Here is a 20511-nt window from a genome sequence, read left to right as displayed (position 1 = left end):
CACAGTGTGTTCAATCCTACAACATATACGGCACAAGATCCAGTCTTGGTTTGAAATTACTGTCTTCTTGCCTTCTGCAGCAACAGAAACAATTTATTTAAATCTCCCGTTGAATCTCTACGCTATGTAAGATAGCTGCAAGACAAGAAGTAGATCACCTGCAGTTGTCAGTGCAGCAGACTAATCGTCTTGGACAGCTCAAAGAGCCAAACAGCCAGAATTTGAACACAGATGCAGGACTCAGTCTAAGGGCAGCTTTTATAAAATGGATCCAGAAGATGTTCTCATGAAAAGAACAATTATATTTATTACCAGTGCACAGGTGAATGCACATTTAAAGTTCTGGATAATAATACTGCCAGGCTGCAAAACTCCATTTTACAGAAGCTGCTAATTATTCTAAAAAGTATGCATGCAGTCTGTCATACTGTACAAAAGGACAAAACTGTACATTAGCCCAAATACTGAATGTGAGTAAATGCATTCTTGAGCTGAACACCTAGCATGGGATTTATCTTAAACATATTTTAGTGTTTGCAAAAAGAACATACGTGTCCTTTGCAGCCAGGATGTCAGGTACTGGATTCAAATCTGGTTTGAGGGAATGAAATTACATTTGGCCAACAGCAACTTACATCTATCTCACAGTCACTGTGACTTTCACCCTTTCTTGATCCATCCGCTGACCTGTGACAGTTGCTAACTTGCTGGCAATATATTCGCTGGGGAGGGTAATGCATATGGAGGAAGAAACAAAAAAATTGAAAGCACTGAGAGGCAAAAACCAGCAATAGATTTCAAGGCTAATGACAGGAGAGAATAAAGTACTAGTCCGAATTAAACTCTAGGCCAAAATCAGTGAAAGACAAAGCTCAGTAGCAGATGGTGCTCCTCTCTATTCTCCCTGCTAGGACAGCCCCAGCTTGCCGCTATTTGCCCTTGGCTGTCCAAGAACAGACAGTGGCAGCCTGATTCTAATCTGCAGCCAGAGAGATGCTGCTTCTGAGAGCACAGCAGATGTACAGGAAATTAGCAACAAATCTTTCCTAATTGTGGAAGTTGAATCAGCTACACAGACATACATCAGAAGAACTGGAAAGTCTCTGTTAGAAATATTTGCTATCCCTCAACTTTCTGGAAAAAGCAACTGACCATGAGTTAAGTCTCTGGGGATCTCCTCCTGCTCCCCATCCTTTAGCCTTATACACTCAAGGTATCTGAATATACCTCTTAACATCTCCGAGGGCAATTCCTCTTCACTGCGATGGAGGCATCACCTCCCAGCAGTGGCAAGAAATGATGTTTTAGATCACAGGCAGAAAGGTGTTTTATAAATACAGGCAGTACTTTCAGTAAACTGTCTTTGACCTGGTTTTAAAAATTTAGGCCTTGTTTGCATTGTCAGCACCTGATGGGTAAAGCAGCTTTAGGAGCACCTCTCTAAGGAACCTAAAGAAATGGGTGCTCTTCCTTCTCTACTGATCTATCATTTTCCTTCCTCTGATTTCATTACAGAAAATGGTTTACGCCTCCTTCCACATTCTGCCAAAGTTGAATAAAAGCATGCCTTTATAGAAATATGATTTTCCACAATGCAAATGCCACTGTCAAAACCATAAGAATAAAGAAACATGAGAGACACAGAAAAAAACACAACGAGATAACAAGGAAACAAATGAATGCTCTTCCCAGTCAGCAGCAAGGCTGCATTTTTGCCTGAATCCCCTAGATTTACCCAGAGCTCTGCAATGACTTCAGCTCAGACTTGGGTGGGTCTCTGTACGTCTTGGCAGCAGGGTCAGGCAAAGTTCCTAGGCCGCCAATGGCTGGACGGTGGTCTGGCACACTCGGGCCAGGGCTGGTGCTCCAAATCCAAGCTGTCTTTTGTTTTTCCCAAAATGTCGGTTCAGACACAACGAGGTTTTAATATCAAGATGCAGTGTGCTGAATCCAAATTTAATGGCAACATTTTAATCTGTGCAATGTGCATTGCATTACAGATGCTTGTTGGAAAGATGTTTCTCATTCTGCAGATCCCAGGACATCTGTATGGCTAAGGATTCATCAGCTATTCGTAGTTTCTTCTAATTAAAGAGATACTCAATATAATAATGTTAAAGAAGTTGTCACCTCTGCTACTAATAATCTCAGTCAAAACAACAGAGTATGAAGATGAAGTTTCATTTTCTGCCTGTTGGTTTGCATAACTCATATTTACCCCAGCTTGATGAACTTCCTTCTCTTCACATTTGTAGCTAAATTTCACTTCTAAATATCAATTCTGAGTCCAGTTTTGTGGCCAAGCACCTGCTCTGTTTGAATTTCTACTGTTGCTGAGGAAGACATAAATCAGTTCTAGAAAGAGACTTCATTTTACAAGGGGAAAAATGTCTATAAACATTTAATGCTTTTTTCCCCAAACCGAAAACTTCAAACCAAAACAAGAAAACAACCTGATGGAAAACGGTTTTAAAAGGCATAAATAAGTTACAAGATCAACTCACGCTTGGTGGCAAAAAGGATCTTGGATGCCTGAAACTGAGGATTCTCCCTTAATCACTCCCAACCCCTCCTTACAAAAGTGCACTTGAGAATGACTGGGCATATCCTACAGGTGGCTGAGCAATCTGAGCCCCATGGCCACCAGAAGCGGGAGTGTACCTGCTCCCTCCCTCAGCCCTCGCACCTTCCCTGACAACCTCTGACAACTGTCAGACTCTCCTGCGAGCCCCCTGAACTCTTCAGGCTGTTTTTCTGCCAACACAATAAAATGGCTCAAGGACGGATCTGACAAGAGCACGGACAACCAAAGAAACACTGACAAGAGGAACTCTCCTTTCTGGTGGTGGTAAACTGTTTAACTGGCTCACTGGTCTTTACCCTAAAAAAATCCTGGAAGCTGCTCATGTAGCTCAGGAAGAGAAGAAATCATCCAATCTTGAACAGTGTGAGAGCACTGCCTTTTTTTTTTTTTTTTTTTTTTCTTTTTTAATTACAGTGCTGTGGGAACTCATACAAGCCATCAAAACTTACAGCACCGTGATGGAGGCAAAGCACTATGCACTTTTCATGACCAAAATGGCAGTTTCCTTAGAAAAAGCTTTGTTTTATGACAACAGTAGTTTAATTGGATCCTGGTCTGAAGCCTCACTGATAAAGGATAAACAGGGGTATAAACTGGTGCAGGAACATCGCACTCCTTGTCCATCTCATGACTGTGCATGTGAGTAACTGCCTGTCTGCCACAGCAATTGAATTAGCAAGATCACAGGCACCAGATTAGATTAAAGAGAGCGAAAAGTCAGCTTTGGGAAGATAAAAATGTAGAGGGATGCTTGCTTGCACGCTACTCAAAAGACACATCAGGCTATAGCTTTCAGGCTGGGCCTGTCTCTCTTCCTGGAGAGCAGTATGTTTTCTTCTATTAGTACTTGCCAGCTCTCAACCACATTTAAAACATAATGGCTTGAGCAAATAGAAGCTTTTCATCTCCCCACTTAGGGTGAGATTAATTTTTTCCAGCTTTAGCTGTCTGACAGAATCGCCTAGGCTCCCTTTAAAATCTACAGAAGGAGAGAGGCACCTCCGGAAGGAAATTCAGTCCATGCAATGGTAGGTGTTTGGGATAGGTGGGAAAAATTGAGAGGAGTTTTTCTGCCTCCATTAAGTGAAGTAGGAGCCTTGTGCGGTGCTTGAGAATCTGTGATGTCCGTAAAGCAGCAGTCTGTGAAATTATTTAAGAAAAAAAACCCCAGATGCAAAGAAGTTAAGGAACTAAAACAGAAGTATTAGAGGAACACTGCAAAACAAGCAAACCTAAGCCAATTTTGGGGAGAGTGGCCAGGGCACTGAGGAAAGTTTTGTCACCTTCTGTTCAGCATTGGTGAGACCATAGCTGGAATACCATGTAAAGTTTTGGGGCCCCTTCGCTTCTTCCAGGCAAAGATGGATGTGGGGAAACTGGAGAGGGGCCAGCAGAGGCTATCAAGATGGTCAGGGCCTGGGGCACATGGTCTGTGAAGAGAGATGAAGGGAGCTGGGCTGGTTCAGTCTGCTGAAGAGGAGACAAGGGGGCCAATCGAGGAGCAACCCACAACTACCTGAAGGGAGTTACAGAGACAACGGAGCCAAACTCTGTAGTGCTGGATGACAGGCCAAGGTGCCACAGCCACATGCGGTGGTTTGGGACGTTCAGATTCTTCCCCTGCCAGGCAGTGCAGCCCTGCAATGGGTCACCACAGAGGTGGTAGGTCCCCCATCCTTGGAAGGTCCCAAGACTCGGCTAGACCAATCCACAGCTGATCTGATCTAGTGCTGACAATAGTTCCGCTTTGGACTAGAGACCTGCAGAGGTTCCCCCCAGCAAACATTCCTACGATTTTGAGAACGTTTGCAGTTTGAGCGCAATTGTCAGCAAGTGAAAAACAAAATGGCAATACTGCACAAGACTGTTAGTGGATTTTTACAAAATCCTCTTCATTAAGGATTACTTAGAAACGCTGGTGTACAGGGAGATGGTGCCAGTGATACCAAACAGAAATGAATGGGTGCAGTTCTCTGCCTTTATCTGTGCACAATCTCACTTAACATGTGCTACTAACTTAAACATCTAGAACTACAATAAATGTTTTTGCCTTCAAGTATTCTAATTATGTACACTTTGCTTGCGAAACAAGAAGTCTCAAGCTAATTTCAACATTTACTGCCAACATCCTGCAAAGTATGATGCAACCATATCAGAGAACCACAGAAACTGTGTTTTCATAAATGTGGGTTTTAAAAATGAAATGCCCCACTGACAACATTTCACCAAGTCACTGGAGTTTCCAGCTTTTCTAACTATTTCAAAATAGAGGGGACTTTCAGGTCAAAGAAAGGCTCTACTGGAATTCTAATCATAGAATAAAGATGTGAAGAATGACACATGAAGGTTTTTAGACAAGTAAGTACATCAGTGTACTCTTTGACACTGAAGCTACAAATACTATGGCAAAATAACAGATTTCACTATGTGGATAGCATCAATTGCATGGGCACTTTTTAAATAATCTGAACTATGCTCCCATAGGAACCCTCCTCTCTTTTTCTTACTACTGTAGTGGTTTTAATTCCACACAAAAAGATTGAATATCTTGGACTCACCACAATTTCTGCAAAATATCAGAGAGCTACTGAGCACCCTGAAGGCACTAACTACTAACCCTCTCCTCCAACACAGCTGGAGGGCCACTCAGCTTGTCATTAATCAATTTAATATGTGCAGTCTCTAGTCTCTCTATTACCCCAACCCATCAATGAAAATACTTGATCAGGCCCTCAATGAGAGGGTATACAGAAGAGCAAGATCCTGAGGCTACTTCATCCTGGTAGATGTGCTCCCTTTGATTTCCATTCCCTCTTGCCCTCTGAACCTCTCCTGGCTCTGCAGAGCTACCCCTGACCTGCACAAAGGCAATGTGAACTCCAGGCAGTCCCCAAGCTGCAGATCATTTCCCCCTCTCCCTCTGATCACACAGAAATCTGTTTATAAGCATACCAAGAGCACACATAGCCCCTATAACAACTGCACATGCTGTTACTGGGAGGAAAATGCAGACAAGGAGCACAGCAATGCATCGTTTGATGGGTCAGATTCAATACTGTAATTTCATACATGCCAAAGCAGCTGCATCAAGGCTTTGTCAGGACATTTTCGAACAGAAAAAGCACTGCAAGCACATAAAGGTGACTTGAAACAGAATCAGACAAAAGGTGCCATAGACAAGGTACAGGGTTCTGGGTTTATTTTTCTTCTTTTAATCCAGACCAGACTTGTTCTTAGGCATCTATTTCCTATGAGAATTAAGTTACTGGATGTGACTTTTATAAGCAAATAGGTACATTCTTAAATCAACTATCGAGATTTGGAGAGACTATATAAGTCAAAAGGGCTGTCAGTTTTGATCCATGTGAAGAGGTCCTAATCCACAGGAGGATAACAGACAATGATGATTATAACTGCCAGGAGAGCAGAGATAGGATAAGACTGCTGTAGGGAATTAAATGCTAATGATTTGAGAACATACAGGACATCAGGCTGTTCTCCTTGACAAGGTCTGCAGCCATACTCTCCTGTTTACAGACACACGTGTGCAAGATAACGAGACTGAAGTACATATACACTTTTTACATGCATTTGTTATATCCTTTTGACAAGTCACAGCTGTAGGTACAATCCTCATCCTGGACTGCCCTACCAAACCAATACTAACCAACTCTACACTGAAATGGAAATATCCTGTCATGACATTGCAACAGTTTACCCAGCTGGCTTAACACTCCTTTTTTAGCATTTGTAGTATCACCTCTGTGTTTAGCCTGAGCCTAAAAGTTCCTTTCTGCTTGTGTAAATGTAGTTCTTTATACTTTTTCTCTTATTCTCCTAGAGCCACAGTTAACTGCTTTTGTCAAAATTTTACACCAGAAAAAACTGCTGCATCTGTCCTTTTTCTCCAGATGACAGCACGTTTATGTCCTGTTTCATTTCAGTACACATTTCTATATGTTGGCGCTTCAGAAACTGAGCTTGAGAAGTTAGGAAACTCTTGCCTAGATTGTATGCGGCACCTTGGTTGCCTGACGGAAAGTTACAGCTTACAGCTGGTAAGCAAATACAAAACAGATGGTTTAGCAGAAGCAAAAAGAAACCCACAGTGTATTTCCCTGATGTCAAGGAGATACCATACTGGAGATGCTGGTCCCAGACTACCTGAGAGAGTAAAATGGTTCTTTTTCAGCCTTGTTTTCCTGTAGTCACCTATCCAGTGATTACCTACTGAGTTTCTGATCCTGGTGAAAAACTCCAGGTCCGAGCACTCAGGGCTGTTCTTAGAAAGCAGGAGAGCTCCACGCTGGTTTCCTGGAAAGAAGATTAAGCAAGGGCCTCCCAGAGGTGACAAGTGACTCAACTCAGGAACCTCCACACTGGCTAAGGCTTCAGGGAAGGAACCATCAATGAGGAACAGCTTGGGAATGTCCACTTCTAGACCCTCAGAAGAGAGTATTGGTTAATAAACCGAAGCCTGGCTGGACTTAGATCAAGAGAAGGAGCAGAGCAAGCTCTCAGTCTGAGCACAACTTAAACTGTTTTCCTCATATTGGATATCACCTCTCTTTGAGTAGCTGATGCTTCAAACCTTATTTTGGACAGTCATGAAACCAAGGAACAATAATAATTGCTTATACAATGCAATGCTTAGTGGAGCTTTGCTAACTCTGGTGGTGCACATGCTGTTCGAGTTGTCCACGTGCCCTTCCCCCACAGCTTTGCCTTCTCTTGTTGAGATGTATTTTCTAGTGCCAGAATTATTCACAGGCACAGTTTAACGTTTGCAATCAAAACACAAAGAGGATTTCCTGAACAGTGGTTTCCAACATGAGAGATCCCTCAGCTTAGCCCAAGATATTCCAAATTCTTAATCACTGACCCAAAGCCCGACAGTTTCCATCAACTATGCTGGCAGAACTGGAGTTCATCCAACTACATGGTGAGGAGCAAGCCATACCAGGCATGAAGCAAAATGATCTCATTCTCAGACCCATCTCTCCACTTTAGCTATCATCAGAAACAAAAGTCCACCCTACCGGGAGTTTGTATGGAAGTATATTCTAAAAGAATAAATTGGTGAGAAAATGCTATGGACACAGGTAGAACACACCTATATAGGGCTCTCTAAAAGAGCGTTTAGCCATAGAGCATACGCTTCTGCAACAGACCCATCCCAATACTGCAATAAAACACAGTGAAGAAAAAAGACTGTATTTTGGGGAAAGGGCCCTACTGCTTTCTAGGATTCACAGAGAGATTTAGTGCCAAAGAGTCTCCTAACATTTCTTAGCCCTTTATGAGAAGCAAGTGAATTTCTGCAGCTCCTACTCTTTCCATTAGCCGTCCCAGCAGATAGGTCACAAGCAACCATGAGTCCCAGAAGTAGAAAATAAGTTTTCTGTTCCACGCTCAAACAGTTTTAAAGCCAGTTACAGGTTTCAAAGCCAGTTTAAAGATAAAAATGTACAGTTAATTTTATCACACCTCTCGTCCTAGGAGTGTAAGTGATTTAAAAATAAAACCTGGAAGCCGCAAGTGTTCTGTTTGGTCCAGTGGGAGGTGTTGATAATCTGCACACACTCATAATAGCACCTGGGCTCTTACTTCATAAAATAAGCTTTGTGTGCTGTCCAGCTAAAAATCTGGCAAAAGGATTAATTCAAACTGGAAACAAATAACTTCATCTGACCAGAATTAACTCTAGAAGTGTGCCTAAGATTTTAAATAACACTCTCAAATGCAATGCTATAATGATTAACATTCACTAAAAGGTAGGATTTCTATTGTGGACACAAACACTACCTAATGAAACCAAGAACATCTCAATTCTGCACCTTTTACTTTATAAAGACTCTGTCTAGTGCTGTCAGATATAAAAACTGAAAATGAACAGAAAAAAATCAGTAGTCTGAAGCTGTGAAAGTGTGAAGTCCAACTAAGAAAATAAGCATGGTTATTTCAAAGTGCTCTCTGAGTATACTATCATTCAAGGCAAACGAAATATCACGAAGGTAATTTCTTTCATGCAGAAGCTCATTCCTACCGAACACAAGTCGATGCCTTACTGGCTACTGCAGCTCCAGAGCTGAAGCTATCATTTATGTCTTCACACAGTTACGGCTCAGTCAGCATCAATTCCATAATTAAACACTGCTACAGATCGTAAGCAAGAGCCCATCATTCCCTTCTAGGAACTGTTCAGAATAATCTGAGCCAAATTTTCTTCAATATACACCATGCTATCACTAAAGAAAAAAGCATTATTACCTCGCATTATTAAAGTATTATTAAACTTGGGTTATTTCCTGAAGGAAAGGAACTGCTTCAGAGCTCCACTTCCACTGCCTGCTCTACTTGAATGCATATTACTTGTTTGTGGATAAATTTGGGTTCCTGCTCACTTTGTTGTCAGCAATTGTCTGTTCTCTATTCTTAATAAGTGAGATACTGCTGTCACTTCCTTTACTGAGACAATTCCCACTTTATAATCACATCTTCCTCCCACACTTCCCAATTATACTTCTCTAGCCTATGTCCACATCAATTTCATAAGCAGTGGGTCTTTTACAGAGGCTTTCCAAACCCAACAATCTTCCTCTATTTCTTGCCCACAACTCTTTGTCTGTCAAGCATGAAGCACATTCTAAATACATGTATACTATTACTGGTCACGTCTGTCTGCAACCAGTTTGGGTTTTGAAGCCATTTTTTGCAGTATGTTTTATTTTCACTGTAATTATCTACAGCGTATGTTGTCCTTCCAAATACTAGTTTAAAAATAACAAAGTATTAGTTAGGCCTGGGACATACAAGGCTGAAAGAAGTTCAGTGACAGCATTAATACGATTCATGAAGTTCCAGCAACCATACAGAAGACAAACAAACCAAGGCTATACACACAAAACTCAAGAGTATCTTTTGCTCCATGCCAGACATATTCGAGTGACTTTTCTGGCTCTGCTTATACATCTGTCCTCAACACTACATTCATTCTCAATTTTATTCAGAGGACAGCGGGGTTCAAAGGAACCCAAAGGAGATAAAATTCAGAGTGACTGAGGCCTTGCTTCCAAAGTGTCTTGGAGAGCTAGGAACAGGACAGACATTTCCAAAGGAAACAAAACCCCACTTGATGTAACAGGCATTACCTCCCTTCTCAGAAACGCGTTTTGCATTCTTGTTCCAGTCTCTCCTAACCGCTGTTTGCATCTGGCTGAGCCAAACAGCTGCTGCCCGGAAGAGGCTACGCTGCAGCTGGTACTTGCTGGCTACTCCTCTTTGGCTTCTACTCACTACCCATCCAAGATGCCTCATTGCCTGGCTCCTCTTCCTTCTTCACGCATTCTGGATGCTGCCCCTCTGAAGCACGCCCATAGTCCTCTGTTTCTTTACTTTTGAAAGTATGTTCTCACACAGGAACAAAACTTCTAAGAGTTGCAGAGTAACAACAGTGAGAAATAACAAAGCAATCAGAGACTTTGCTGGAAAATACTATAAGGCGTTGTTAGAAATGCTTTTTAAAGAATTGCTGGCCTTTAGCTGCAAACCTGAAAAAACTTCTTTTGAGCTTCCTACTACTTAAACATGGAGCTGTGTCGTTCTCGTATGTGTGTATTTTGATAATCCCAGGATTAGGGTAAGGCCATTTGTGCTCTACAGACCAACACACATTTTTAGACTTAATTTTAGATTATTAAATTTCTCTCTGGATGTTTTTAGATTAAGCAAGAACAGCACTAAGATGCTACCAAAAGTAACATCTTCCCCAGCTGAGTAACCAGGAGACCACAAAGAACCCTTCTCCCCACCACCTCCCAGTCCTTTTGATAGTCAGCTCTACCCTGCTGCCCACCTACCAGATATATTCCACACCAGGAGGGATGACAGTTCAAGAAAGGCCAAAAAGAAAGCTTGCTTCACCGTTTTTATAGGGACACCAGGGCTTTGGGAGAAAATTCTCTCTGACATGAAGAAAATCCACAGTTTAGCCAGAAAAGAGGGAATGTGTAACAAAGAATGCAGCAGGACAGACTTCTTTTTCACTAGTGACACTTAGATGGAAACAGGAGGTTTTCATAATGGATTTACAAATTTGAAAGTCAAATGCAGCCATAATTTGACAGAAGCTGGCTCGCTGAGCTTCAGGGCATGCTGAAGCACAATCACACACACTGTTTGCATTCTCAAATTTTCCCAGGGAGGCAAAGGTTGGCCTCACAGAGAAGACAGGCTAAAGGGTGACCTCTGCTTGTAAAAGAACAGGCAGTTTTATCATGGATACTATGTCCTTACCCTCAATTATTCTCAGCATCTGTACACAATCTAGTACAAGATTTTTAAACTCTAGGATCCTGATATAAAGTAATTGTTTCCTTTCAATAGCTAAGGTCAGGTTCCCCAAGGAGGAACGGGAGTTTGTAAAATCTTTCAAATATCTGCATGTTAACTTGCAGCAGTTGCAAACCCACAGGACTCAAACATATAAATTAGCTACCGTGTCTTTAGGAGCAGCAGGATTATGTGAGTCTAATAATTGCATTTCATCTCAACGGAAGGCCAAATTATATACTCCAGCCCATGGAAATCCGCAAACAAAGTCAACAACAGAAAACTTCATGTTCAGTAAAAACCACCCATTGTCAAGTGTAACAAAATAGGAGAAAAGTATATGTTAGGACTGAATTTCTGGCTATGAAACACCATCCGAAGCCGACTTCTTATAAAGCAGTTTTGCCTGCAGGATGCAGATGGCATCAAGAGTGCAGTGAATTGGAAGCTGCCTCACTCATGCTCTCTGAATAAATTCAAACTATTGCCAGAACTGTGTGTGCAGCACAGCAAACTACTGCTACGCAAGAATGTCAAAGCCAGGCATCATTATCTTTTGCTGCCTGAAAGTAATATATCATCCCAAATACAATTAACACAGCACAGGCTTATTACCAACAAAAGTAAAACACAATTTAGGTATTTTTATTCCTAGCACATTAAGCATTCACACAAAGAAAGAACAAAAGTTATGATTTAAATTTGGTTTAATCACTTCAGTGAAAATTTGTTTGCAGAACTTGAGAAATCCTTAATGCTCGTTGCAGATGTTGGCTTGTAGGACCAGAAATTCACATCCATAATAATACATTTCCCTGCAGCTCTGTGGTTTAAGTGCCACAGCACCGAAGCAGAAATTTACAAAGTGAAATTCTGAGCCTACTGAAATTGGTAAAGGCTTTGCCACTGATTTCCATAGGGCCAGCATCACTATCACTCTAACAAATAATAACCAGAATCACATTTTAATATCTATTTTTTTTACACAATATACTGTAAGACATTGTATGCGCACTGCATTAAATATAATTGTCAAACTTTGATATCAGGAGACATTTGTGCTTTGAAACAAATAGAGAAAGTAGTGAGAGGAAATGGCAGCGGCCTTCTAAATTTCCCAAGCAAATCAAACTTTAAACCATGATTTCCTTAAGACCAGTAATCACATTCTTACCCTAAAAAATGTCACTGTCCTTAATAAACCTGCAGAAATGTCATCAAAGGGTCACTGACAGAATCTTCCAGGATGGGGAAATCTACTGCTTAATCACTGCAAGTTGCAGGGACTCTGATCCTAACCACACAGGAGTGGAAAGATCTGGAGCAGCATTTACGGGCCAAAGTAAATTGGAATGGATTTGTTTTCTCCAACGATTTACTTAGTTACCTTTCAAATTATGTTAGCTATTCAGGTAATTCTGGAAACAATCTCAAGGTCTGAATACTCTATGGCAAAACACATGTGAGCTCTTTGAGAGAACTGTTTGGGTGCCAGGCTTACAGGAGAACTGCAGCAGCAGCCCGGTGTCCATCTCCCTGCTGACAGAGCACGTTATACTAACTAACTTGAATTTTGCAGCCGTGCTCCACTGGGGTTTTAGAACAGATCAACCAGACTTGCTATCACAGACGTTACAGGGCAGAAATCAAAGGTGTTGGCAGAGCAAGAGACTCTCAATTCTGCCTCTCAAACCTGGGAAAAATGGAAGGAAGGTTCAACACCAACTGGAGACTCCAATGTGCTTCAGCAGAGCTCAAACTGCTGTACCCTTTTCACAGAAGCATGGCAACTTGGTCTTGGTACCCACCACACAGAGCTTTTGGCTTTGAACGTGCTCCCAGAGCTAACCCAAATCAGCCCAACTTACAGGCAGGCTGCAAAGATGTAGCTTCTGAGTGGTGGAGCATTTGGGGACAGCGGGTGAATATATACTACTAGGAACGAGTATCTTGTTACATTGCCAGGTGCCAGTTTCTGCAATGCTAAATGACTGCTGAAAACAATGGCTTCCTAAAAGTTAAGCAGCAAGAAAAAATAAAATGAACAAGTTAACATCTCAAGAAATAAATGGTGACGAGCCCTGCCTACAAGGGATGTTGGCTGCTGAGGCCTGGCAGAGCTGGGAGACAACACTGCCTCAGTTCAAGAATTCTTTACTCACTGTCAGTTACATATTTCTTCTTGCTGAAAAATGACATTACAGATTCCCCTGGCAATAGCAGAAAATTAATTTCTCTAGACTCCAGAGTGAAAGCCCAGCTTTTTGTATGGACTCAGCTGATCCAAATACTACTTTATTTTCCTCTCTTCTCCTTAACAAAACAAAACAAAAAAATCAAACTCCAACTGTAAATATGGAGACATGCAAGCCTTCCAAGGCAAGGAAAGAAAATGAGATCAATGAGGTCATGAGAAATTCAGTCTTACAGGTACCAAGCATCACCAGAAGGTGACACTGCATGTGAGCTTTGCTTCCCTACCTTGCACCTTTAGAAACCCCAGCTGAGTCCTACTGTATGAGAGGCACGGGCAGCCCTAGCAAATGTCATTTTCTAGAAAATCCAAGGAACACAGGGCACAGCTCCTGCAGTGCAAGTGAGAACATGCAGAAAACACATAAAAAATGTGTTACGTTTCAGCACATGCACCCAGGAGAGATGCTGGGTTATGTGACACTGGAAAGCACATGGAAAGAGGATCCCAGAGACAGCAGGTAGAAGGGATCTCTGGAGATCTGTAGTCCCACCTACTCAGAGAACGACCACCACCACCACCAGAACCATCCACTCCCTGGCACTCTTAACTGGATAGCTCCTGTTCTTTTGTATATGCCTCTTAACAGCTTATTAAGTGTTTGGGAGTGTCTGCATGGCAAACAGCCAGCCAGGAGAACAAAACCTGTCATCTGGAGGCCCTGCCTTCTAACTTGGACAAGCGAGCAAGCAACACAAGTGAACTGCTGGGTAACACTGAGGAGGAAATCAGTCCCCTCTCTCAGCTCCTAATCATCAGGGAAAAGGGAATTGTGGTCCAAGGAAAATGAAGTCAGCAGTCCTCAGGATAAGGTGAAAGGGCACCTCCCTGGCTGGGGCCCTGCTGATGGCACCCCTCGGGCTGTGCAGGAGTCCTTTCTTCTGCACTCACAAAAGAATCCAAGCAAGTAATTTAAAAGTGCCTCAGGGCAAAGCTTGTCACTAGATCAGGTTTGCCCTGTTAAAATAATAAATGAGGTAACGCATAAAACTGCCTTCGATTTGAGGACGTTTCATTCATAAAACAGAAATACCAACAGCTTTGTTACCAAATAAACTTCATAAATGGTTTAAAAAAGTCTGCACACCCCTCCTTGTAATAGAGCAGAGCCAAGCAGTAGGGATTCTGTGGCACAAGACACACTCTGTTTCCAAAGACAGCTCTGCAAGTCGAAATGAGAGTTGACAGCTTCCAGGTCATTAATGCGACAGTGTAAACAGAACCTATGTACCAGTACATGCATTCAGGTGGACTAGAGCAATGGCCAAAAGTGAAGAACTACACAAACATTGTTCTGCTTTTTGTTTGGAGTTTCCACAAAAACTTTTATAATCAATTCTCCACTCCCTTCTACTCATCTTCAGGATATGTGGAGCCTGGTGTCGGCTATATTTGTGTTGCTAGCTGAAAGAACAGCAGAACATGCCAAACATTTAATAACAAAATTCCAGCCTTGTGACACAATCCAGTAATCCCAAGATTGGAAACGAGCCTCATATTTCTATTCAGCATAAAACTCTAATCCTAACAAGGGCACCACTATTTTTACTTTGCCTGAACCTTTTCTAAAGACATGTATCTCACAAATTAAGAAAGTTACTGTAGATCAGGTCGAACAGGGTTGTGTTACCTACGTACATACGGCGTCTACAGATTGGTAGAACTATGAGAATGCAGAAACTGCTAAAACTAGTTATGCTCATCTGAGTGCTCTTACACAGAATTGGTTGTAGCTGGATGAGCTGTTGTATTTGCAACTACTGGTCTCCCATCACCTTGGGACCCCTCTCAGGACACTCCTATGATGAGGAAACAATTGGAGGGTTGCAGTCTCCTAGAAAAACTGTGGCTGGGGAGAGCGTGCATAGAACAATCTAATACCATGACTGCAAAATAGCAAGGCAGGAGGCTTAGCAAGTGAAGACCCCAGGTTCAGGCCAGGACCAAATGTGCATTATAGACATGTCTAAAGGACTCATCAAGATCTCTGCAAAAGGGGAGAAATAAACTCTTCCACCCCTTAGTTGCTATTTCAACTACTGTTTGCCTTGATAATTTCCACCACCAGATCCCAAGCAGCTTCTCACTGCTGCAGCTGTTCTGGCTTCAACACCACTCAGGCTTGCAGTACAGAAAGTGTCATCAAACACCTGGAATTCCATTTTGAAACCGCTTTCACTGTCACTAACTGCGCTGCAGATGTGAGGATGTGCCCGACAAAGCTGTAGCACCAGCATATGCTGTATCCCAGCACAGACAGCAGAATTGCTCGTCTGTCTCAACTTACAAGTCACAAAACAGCAGAAAAATTGTGCCAGTGCTCGGCATCCTGTACGGCTGCAATATGTAATACGTAAAACTGCAAATGCAAGTGTTTTAGGGGAAGACAGAAATCATATTATATTAAGCTAGCAAAAATAATTTCTGCACAGGGTACACTTATTCCCAGAAGCACAAGAGGTTTATACACCTATTAAATATGCAGGTAACTATTCCAATTATTCTCTGCTACCATGCATAAATGTTTAACCATAGGGTTCATGCAGTTTCATGCTGTCTTGCCCTGGCACTACAATGCTTTCTGTAAAGCTCTCTTTCCATTCCTAACTGTGACGGGCATATTTTGCAAAGAACACAATTGGGCCATATTACCGTAAAGGTTATACAGAAGTATCACTTATGAAGAAACAAATTTAGCTTCAACCTTGACTAGGTCATCTTTTGTGTTACAAGGAGAGGCATTCAGCATTAGAAACAGTCTTATGGATGGATACACATAAAAGGCCAGTATTGAACAACTACTACACTTACTCTGCGAAATGACACCACGTAGAAAGTATCTTCCCTTCTGCGAATAGCTTCAAAAAAATCTTGATAGCTCCTTGGAGAGGCATAATACACTTGCAGCTCATTCCCTGAGTTCCTGCTGAAATGAAGAAGGGGGGATATAATTATTTTAGACAGAGTTAACTTCAGCAAGAGAATGACTTTAAAGATCTGCTTTTCAAAAGAACAGCAGCTCTTCATCCATAGAGAGAAGCATGAGGAACCTTAAACACAACTGAAGACAGTGAAACTACTGGATATTTTTTGAAAGTTCAAGGTGCTTTAAAGGTCTTGCTGCAGGAAACTTTTCCAGGCTTGATTCTATTCACGCTTTTGAGGCTGACAAAAATCTGCTTGCTAGTTCAACAGAAAAAAAGAAGTTTCAAGTCAACCTAAAGTGTCTGAAAAATTGTGATGACTTCTGGAAATACATTTTAGCAAATTTTAGAATGAAATGTCATTCTGAAATAAAAAAATCAAAACATTTAATAATTTTTAAATTCTTTTTACTGCTAAGGATCCAAACCACTCAAATTGAAAGAAGTGCAAAGGTAAGCATAAACAGAGCTTTTCGTTTACTGTCAAATAAATGTAAAATGAGTAAAAATGAGATATTCACATAATTCTGACTCATCTTCTTCACAATTCTCATCTTATATATATCAGACATGAGGAAAAGACACTGTCTAAACTAGTCTAAGCAAAACCACTGGCAAATTGTACAATCGTGGTACTTATCCACTGTTTAGCTTGGAAAGGTAAGAAATTCCCAGCACATATTGCTATCATGTATACTTCCCCAATCTCATTCAAAAATAACATATTTAATCAAATTGGAAAGCTGTACTTACACAAACCATTGACTGGACCTTCAACTAGTCATTTTAATTCTTTCCCACTTTAATAGCATACTGTCTGTTTGCAGTATTTGTGGCAAAAACACTGATCAGACTATCCCTCCCAAGCCGTCTTCTGCTGAGCCAGATTTTAAACTATGGTTGCTGGCTTGGATTATTTTGGTATGTTTCTAAAATGTACATAACTATGCACCCAAAACAAGGCACAAATCTACCATCAAGTGATTTTGTTGAGCATTAGCAATAGCAGACCATCATTATCTCCTCTCTTACTGCTAATACAGTCCTGTTGCAATCGAAGGACTGTAGCTGCCAAGGCAGTTACCCTTTAACAGGATCGGGGGTGTAAATCCTGGGGGATCAAGAGCAGGCATATATCCTCTTTAGCAGAACTATGCAAGCGAGGAATCAGATCACATCCTTCACACACAGGAAACAAAGATCAGAGCTAATTTGAGCTTGATTACTCATTCATAAAAACACGTAGGCCCACCAAACCACCACTGAGATTCAGCATTGAAGTTCTACTGTGATAAAAGGCAACACGCCTACACATTGCTCAGTAAAACATCCTGAAAACTGAAACAGGTCCCACAGATCCGTTTGCTCGCCCACACTCAAGAAGATAGAGCTAGACCTAAAAACCAGCCTTTTATAATTCTAAATCCAGCCATGGGAGAAAGCTGTTCCAAAGCACTTGGAAACCACTGGGCCTTTACAAAGCTCTCCTGGGTCTATGGAACAAGTCTACCACCAGTCCCAAATTCCAAGTGATACCCGTAATCCACTGGTATTAGACCATACTTCCTTTGGGCATTTAAGAGTACCCACTATGGACTCCTCCATGAAAGGAATGGAGGAACTTAAGATCCGAAAACAGGTACAAAGCTACCAGTTGTTCTAATAATATGTTACCATATTACAAAAAAGTGTCATATTAAATTGTGTATATTAAAAGTTCAAGGGGCACTCTGTTATGCATCACAGAGCACTAGGATGTTGCACATATGCTTGTTTTAAGAAGGAATGAGGTTGTGGACTCTGTTTTATGCACCAACAACCACAATTTTAATACTGTAAAATTTAGAAACAAAAAGAATTGGAGAGTCCCAGTTTGATATCTGGAGCCCTAAATACACACTTGCAAAAACCCTCATCAAAATTACCTCTGAAGAAAGCTAAAAAGACTGAAGAGAGCTGGGGAAGGTAAATGGCTTTCTTTGACATCATCTTGATTTTGACTTTTTTCCTCTGCTTTGACTTCACTGCAATACTTTTCAATTGATCAATTTTCTTTTGGAATCCAGCACCAATGTGACAATGTGGTATCATCAGTGCTACAAAGAGAAATCTAGATCTTGCTAATGTATATAGTCCTGTTCACTGACTCAGGTCACCAACAAGGGTGTTCTAGAAGGTAAAGGTCACTCAATTTCCAGTCACAGTACTAGCATTAAAAATTAAAACCTTGACTATATACTCCACAAAAAGGCACCTGAATCATTAATAAAAGCTTCAGGGCAATCTACAAACAGTATCAGGAAACTTAAAAGTGGTTTAGTTTTGGTTTTACACATTTGAAGAGACAACGCTAGTTCATTAACAGTTCTCCACAGGCAATGCTTCAGGAGTAGCATCAATAACGTAAGTGAATAAACAGCATCTTTCCTGTCTTCCCTGTCCATGAGGCACAAGCACTGCAGAAAGGACCTGGGGTGCTGGCAGGCCAGCTGAAGGCAAGCCAGCAGGGCACCCTGGGGGCAACTGCATCCTGGGCTGCATCACAGTCAGGGCCTGGAGTGCAGGATGCATAAGGAGAGACAGGAGACAAAGGGCTTGTTCAGCCTGGAGAAGAGGAGGCTGAAGGGGCTCACACTGCAATCCTCAGCTTCCTAATGGGGGTTACAAAAGGAGAGGGAGACAGTCTTCTGACAGAGACACAGAGTAAACCTGAACTTTGAGGAGGATTTTGGACTAGAGATCTCCAGAAGTCCTTTACAACATAAACTACCCTGTGATTCTATGATTTCATGGAGCATCTAATAGTTGATGGCTCTGTGAACAACTGGAAGTCTGTTCTATGTTCTTAGCAGTTCCCGGACAGTCACAGCATGCAGCTGCCATGACTCACTGGTTCTGTTCATTTAAACATCATTCATCCAAAAAAAAAAAATCTTACTTCCTTCTGAGCACAGCAGACTATTCCATACAGAGCTGCATGATGTTGCAGACTGTTTCTAATAACCAGGATTTTTTTTTTTTTTAAGAATAATGCAGGCATGTATATTAAAGTGCCTTATACCATGAGGCTTGTTCATCCAGTCTTCAGTTAAAACAGACATCCTTCATCTGCCTGTAGAACTAAAAAAAACTTTTTCTTTTTTTCTTATCAGTCAAGACATATCAAAATTTGGCAGCCTAGTTTCCATAACATTTGCCTGCAGCTTGGTATTTTCTCCAAGGCTGATCCTGCTTTCAAAGCAGCAGTGCAAACAGAAGGGCCACAGCTGTCTTACTTTCAATGGCAACATTTCAGGTGTTCTTCTCATCAAAAAGTCCACTTTATACCCCATTCTGCTTACTCCTCTTTGTCACTTCAAAGCAGAGAACCTTTTAAACACTGTCACAGAGAATTCAGGAGGGAGAATTTTAATTTCTTTAAGCTTTTTTCTCCAGTTCTTCCTGTCCCCAGGAAAAAAGGGACAGGAGAGGTATACAGGACGGGGTGGGGCTGGGGAATCACGAAATTCTGGATTATTATGTTCTAATCATTAGGGAAAATCAGAAGATGAAGACAAACCATGCAAATAAGATGTAATGATACTTTAACTTTTTCAAATTAATATGGTAATAGCTATAATGGCTCTACTCTTGAAGACAGTGAGAGAAACGTTTCTCTTAGCAGACTCTTTGAAACCTTCTTATGAACTACTGAAGTTCCTCCAGCTATTCCCAAGACAATCCCGCCTTTTTATTCCCTAAAGATTCAAAGCTGTTTAGGAATGGACTCTGCAGAGTGAAGTAAAGGTTTTGTTAAGACTCAGTGGTAGAAAGGCCCCAGAAGAGTGAAGCTGTGATACAGGGGTTTCTTCAAATTTCGTTTGAATCATTAGAAGCAGTTATTTGCTATGGGACAGAAATTAGGCCAATAATTTCTTAAGCACTTGATTTACGAATCCTGACAACAAGGTTAAAACTGGCATTTTCTACCAGCTGTTGGTGAAAAACTAGATTAACTAGAAAGCAATAACAAAGCAGTTGTTCTGCCTTACCTGAGGCTGGTGTCTGTGTAAGGCATGGCCATTAGCTGGGAATCTGTCTTCTCACTGAGGGAGCTCTGAAAAAGGAGGAAAACAAAAAGATGACACAAAGTGAAAACAGTAAGCATTTCCTTGGTTTGGCACTACATAAAACATGATGCACATCTGTAGCACAGAGTGAATATATCAGGGGGTGCAGAGGTTAATCAGTGCCCTGAACAATAAATGTATGTTTTCCCACTGGTGAAACATGAATAACTGAAATGGACAGCAATCAAGCTGGAAATGCAAAAAATAGGAAGTGTTTTAATACAGCTAAACTTGAAGTCACTCATTCAGAGACAAAGAAGGGAGGCTGGCACCATACACAGTATCTGCACATATTGTGTCATCCAAGTG

General features: G+C 41.4%; 1 protein-coding gene across 4 annotated transcripts in view; it reads right to left on the bottom strand.

Annotated features, from left to right (window-relative positions):
- Positions 1-20511, bottom strand: part of ATF6 (activating transcription factor 6) — an 82643-nt gene that overhangs the window by 32543 nt on the left and 29589 nt on the right. For 3 of the 4 annotated variants that reach the window (XR_012629898.1, XM_074876786.1, XM_074876788.1), the window contains exons 13-14: positions 20125-20189; positions 15981-16095 (exon numbers count right to left, since the gene is read on the bottom strand). Coding sequence is in view for 3 of the 4 variants with exons in the window: in XM_074876786.1 (XP_074732887.1) it covers positions 15981-16095; positions 20125-20189 (180 nt within the window). In the remaining variant the exon portion in view is untranslated. The remainder of the gene's footprint in view (positions 1-15980; positions 16096-20124; positions 20190-20511) is intronic. The other variant, XM_074876787.1, reaches the window with a different exon arrangement.

The sequence above is a fragment of the Strix uralensis genome, chromosome 8 (assembly GCF_047716275.1).
Source record: "Strix uralensis isolate ZFMK-TIS-50842 chromosome 8, bStrUra1, whole genome shotgun sequence".
Taxonomy (NCBI): Eukaryota; Metazoa; Chordata; class Aves; order Strigiformes; family Strigidae; genus Strix; species Strix uralensis.
This window is presented reverse-complemented; position numbering and strand designations above follow the sequence as displayed.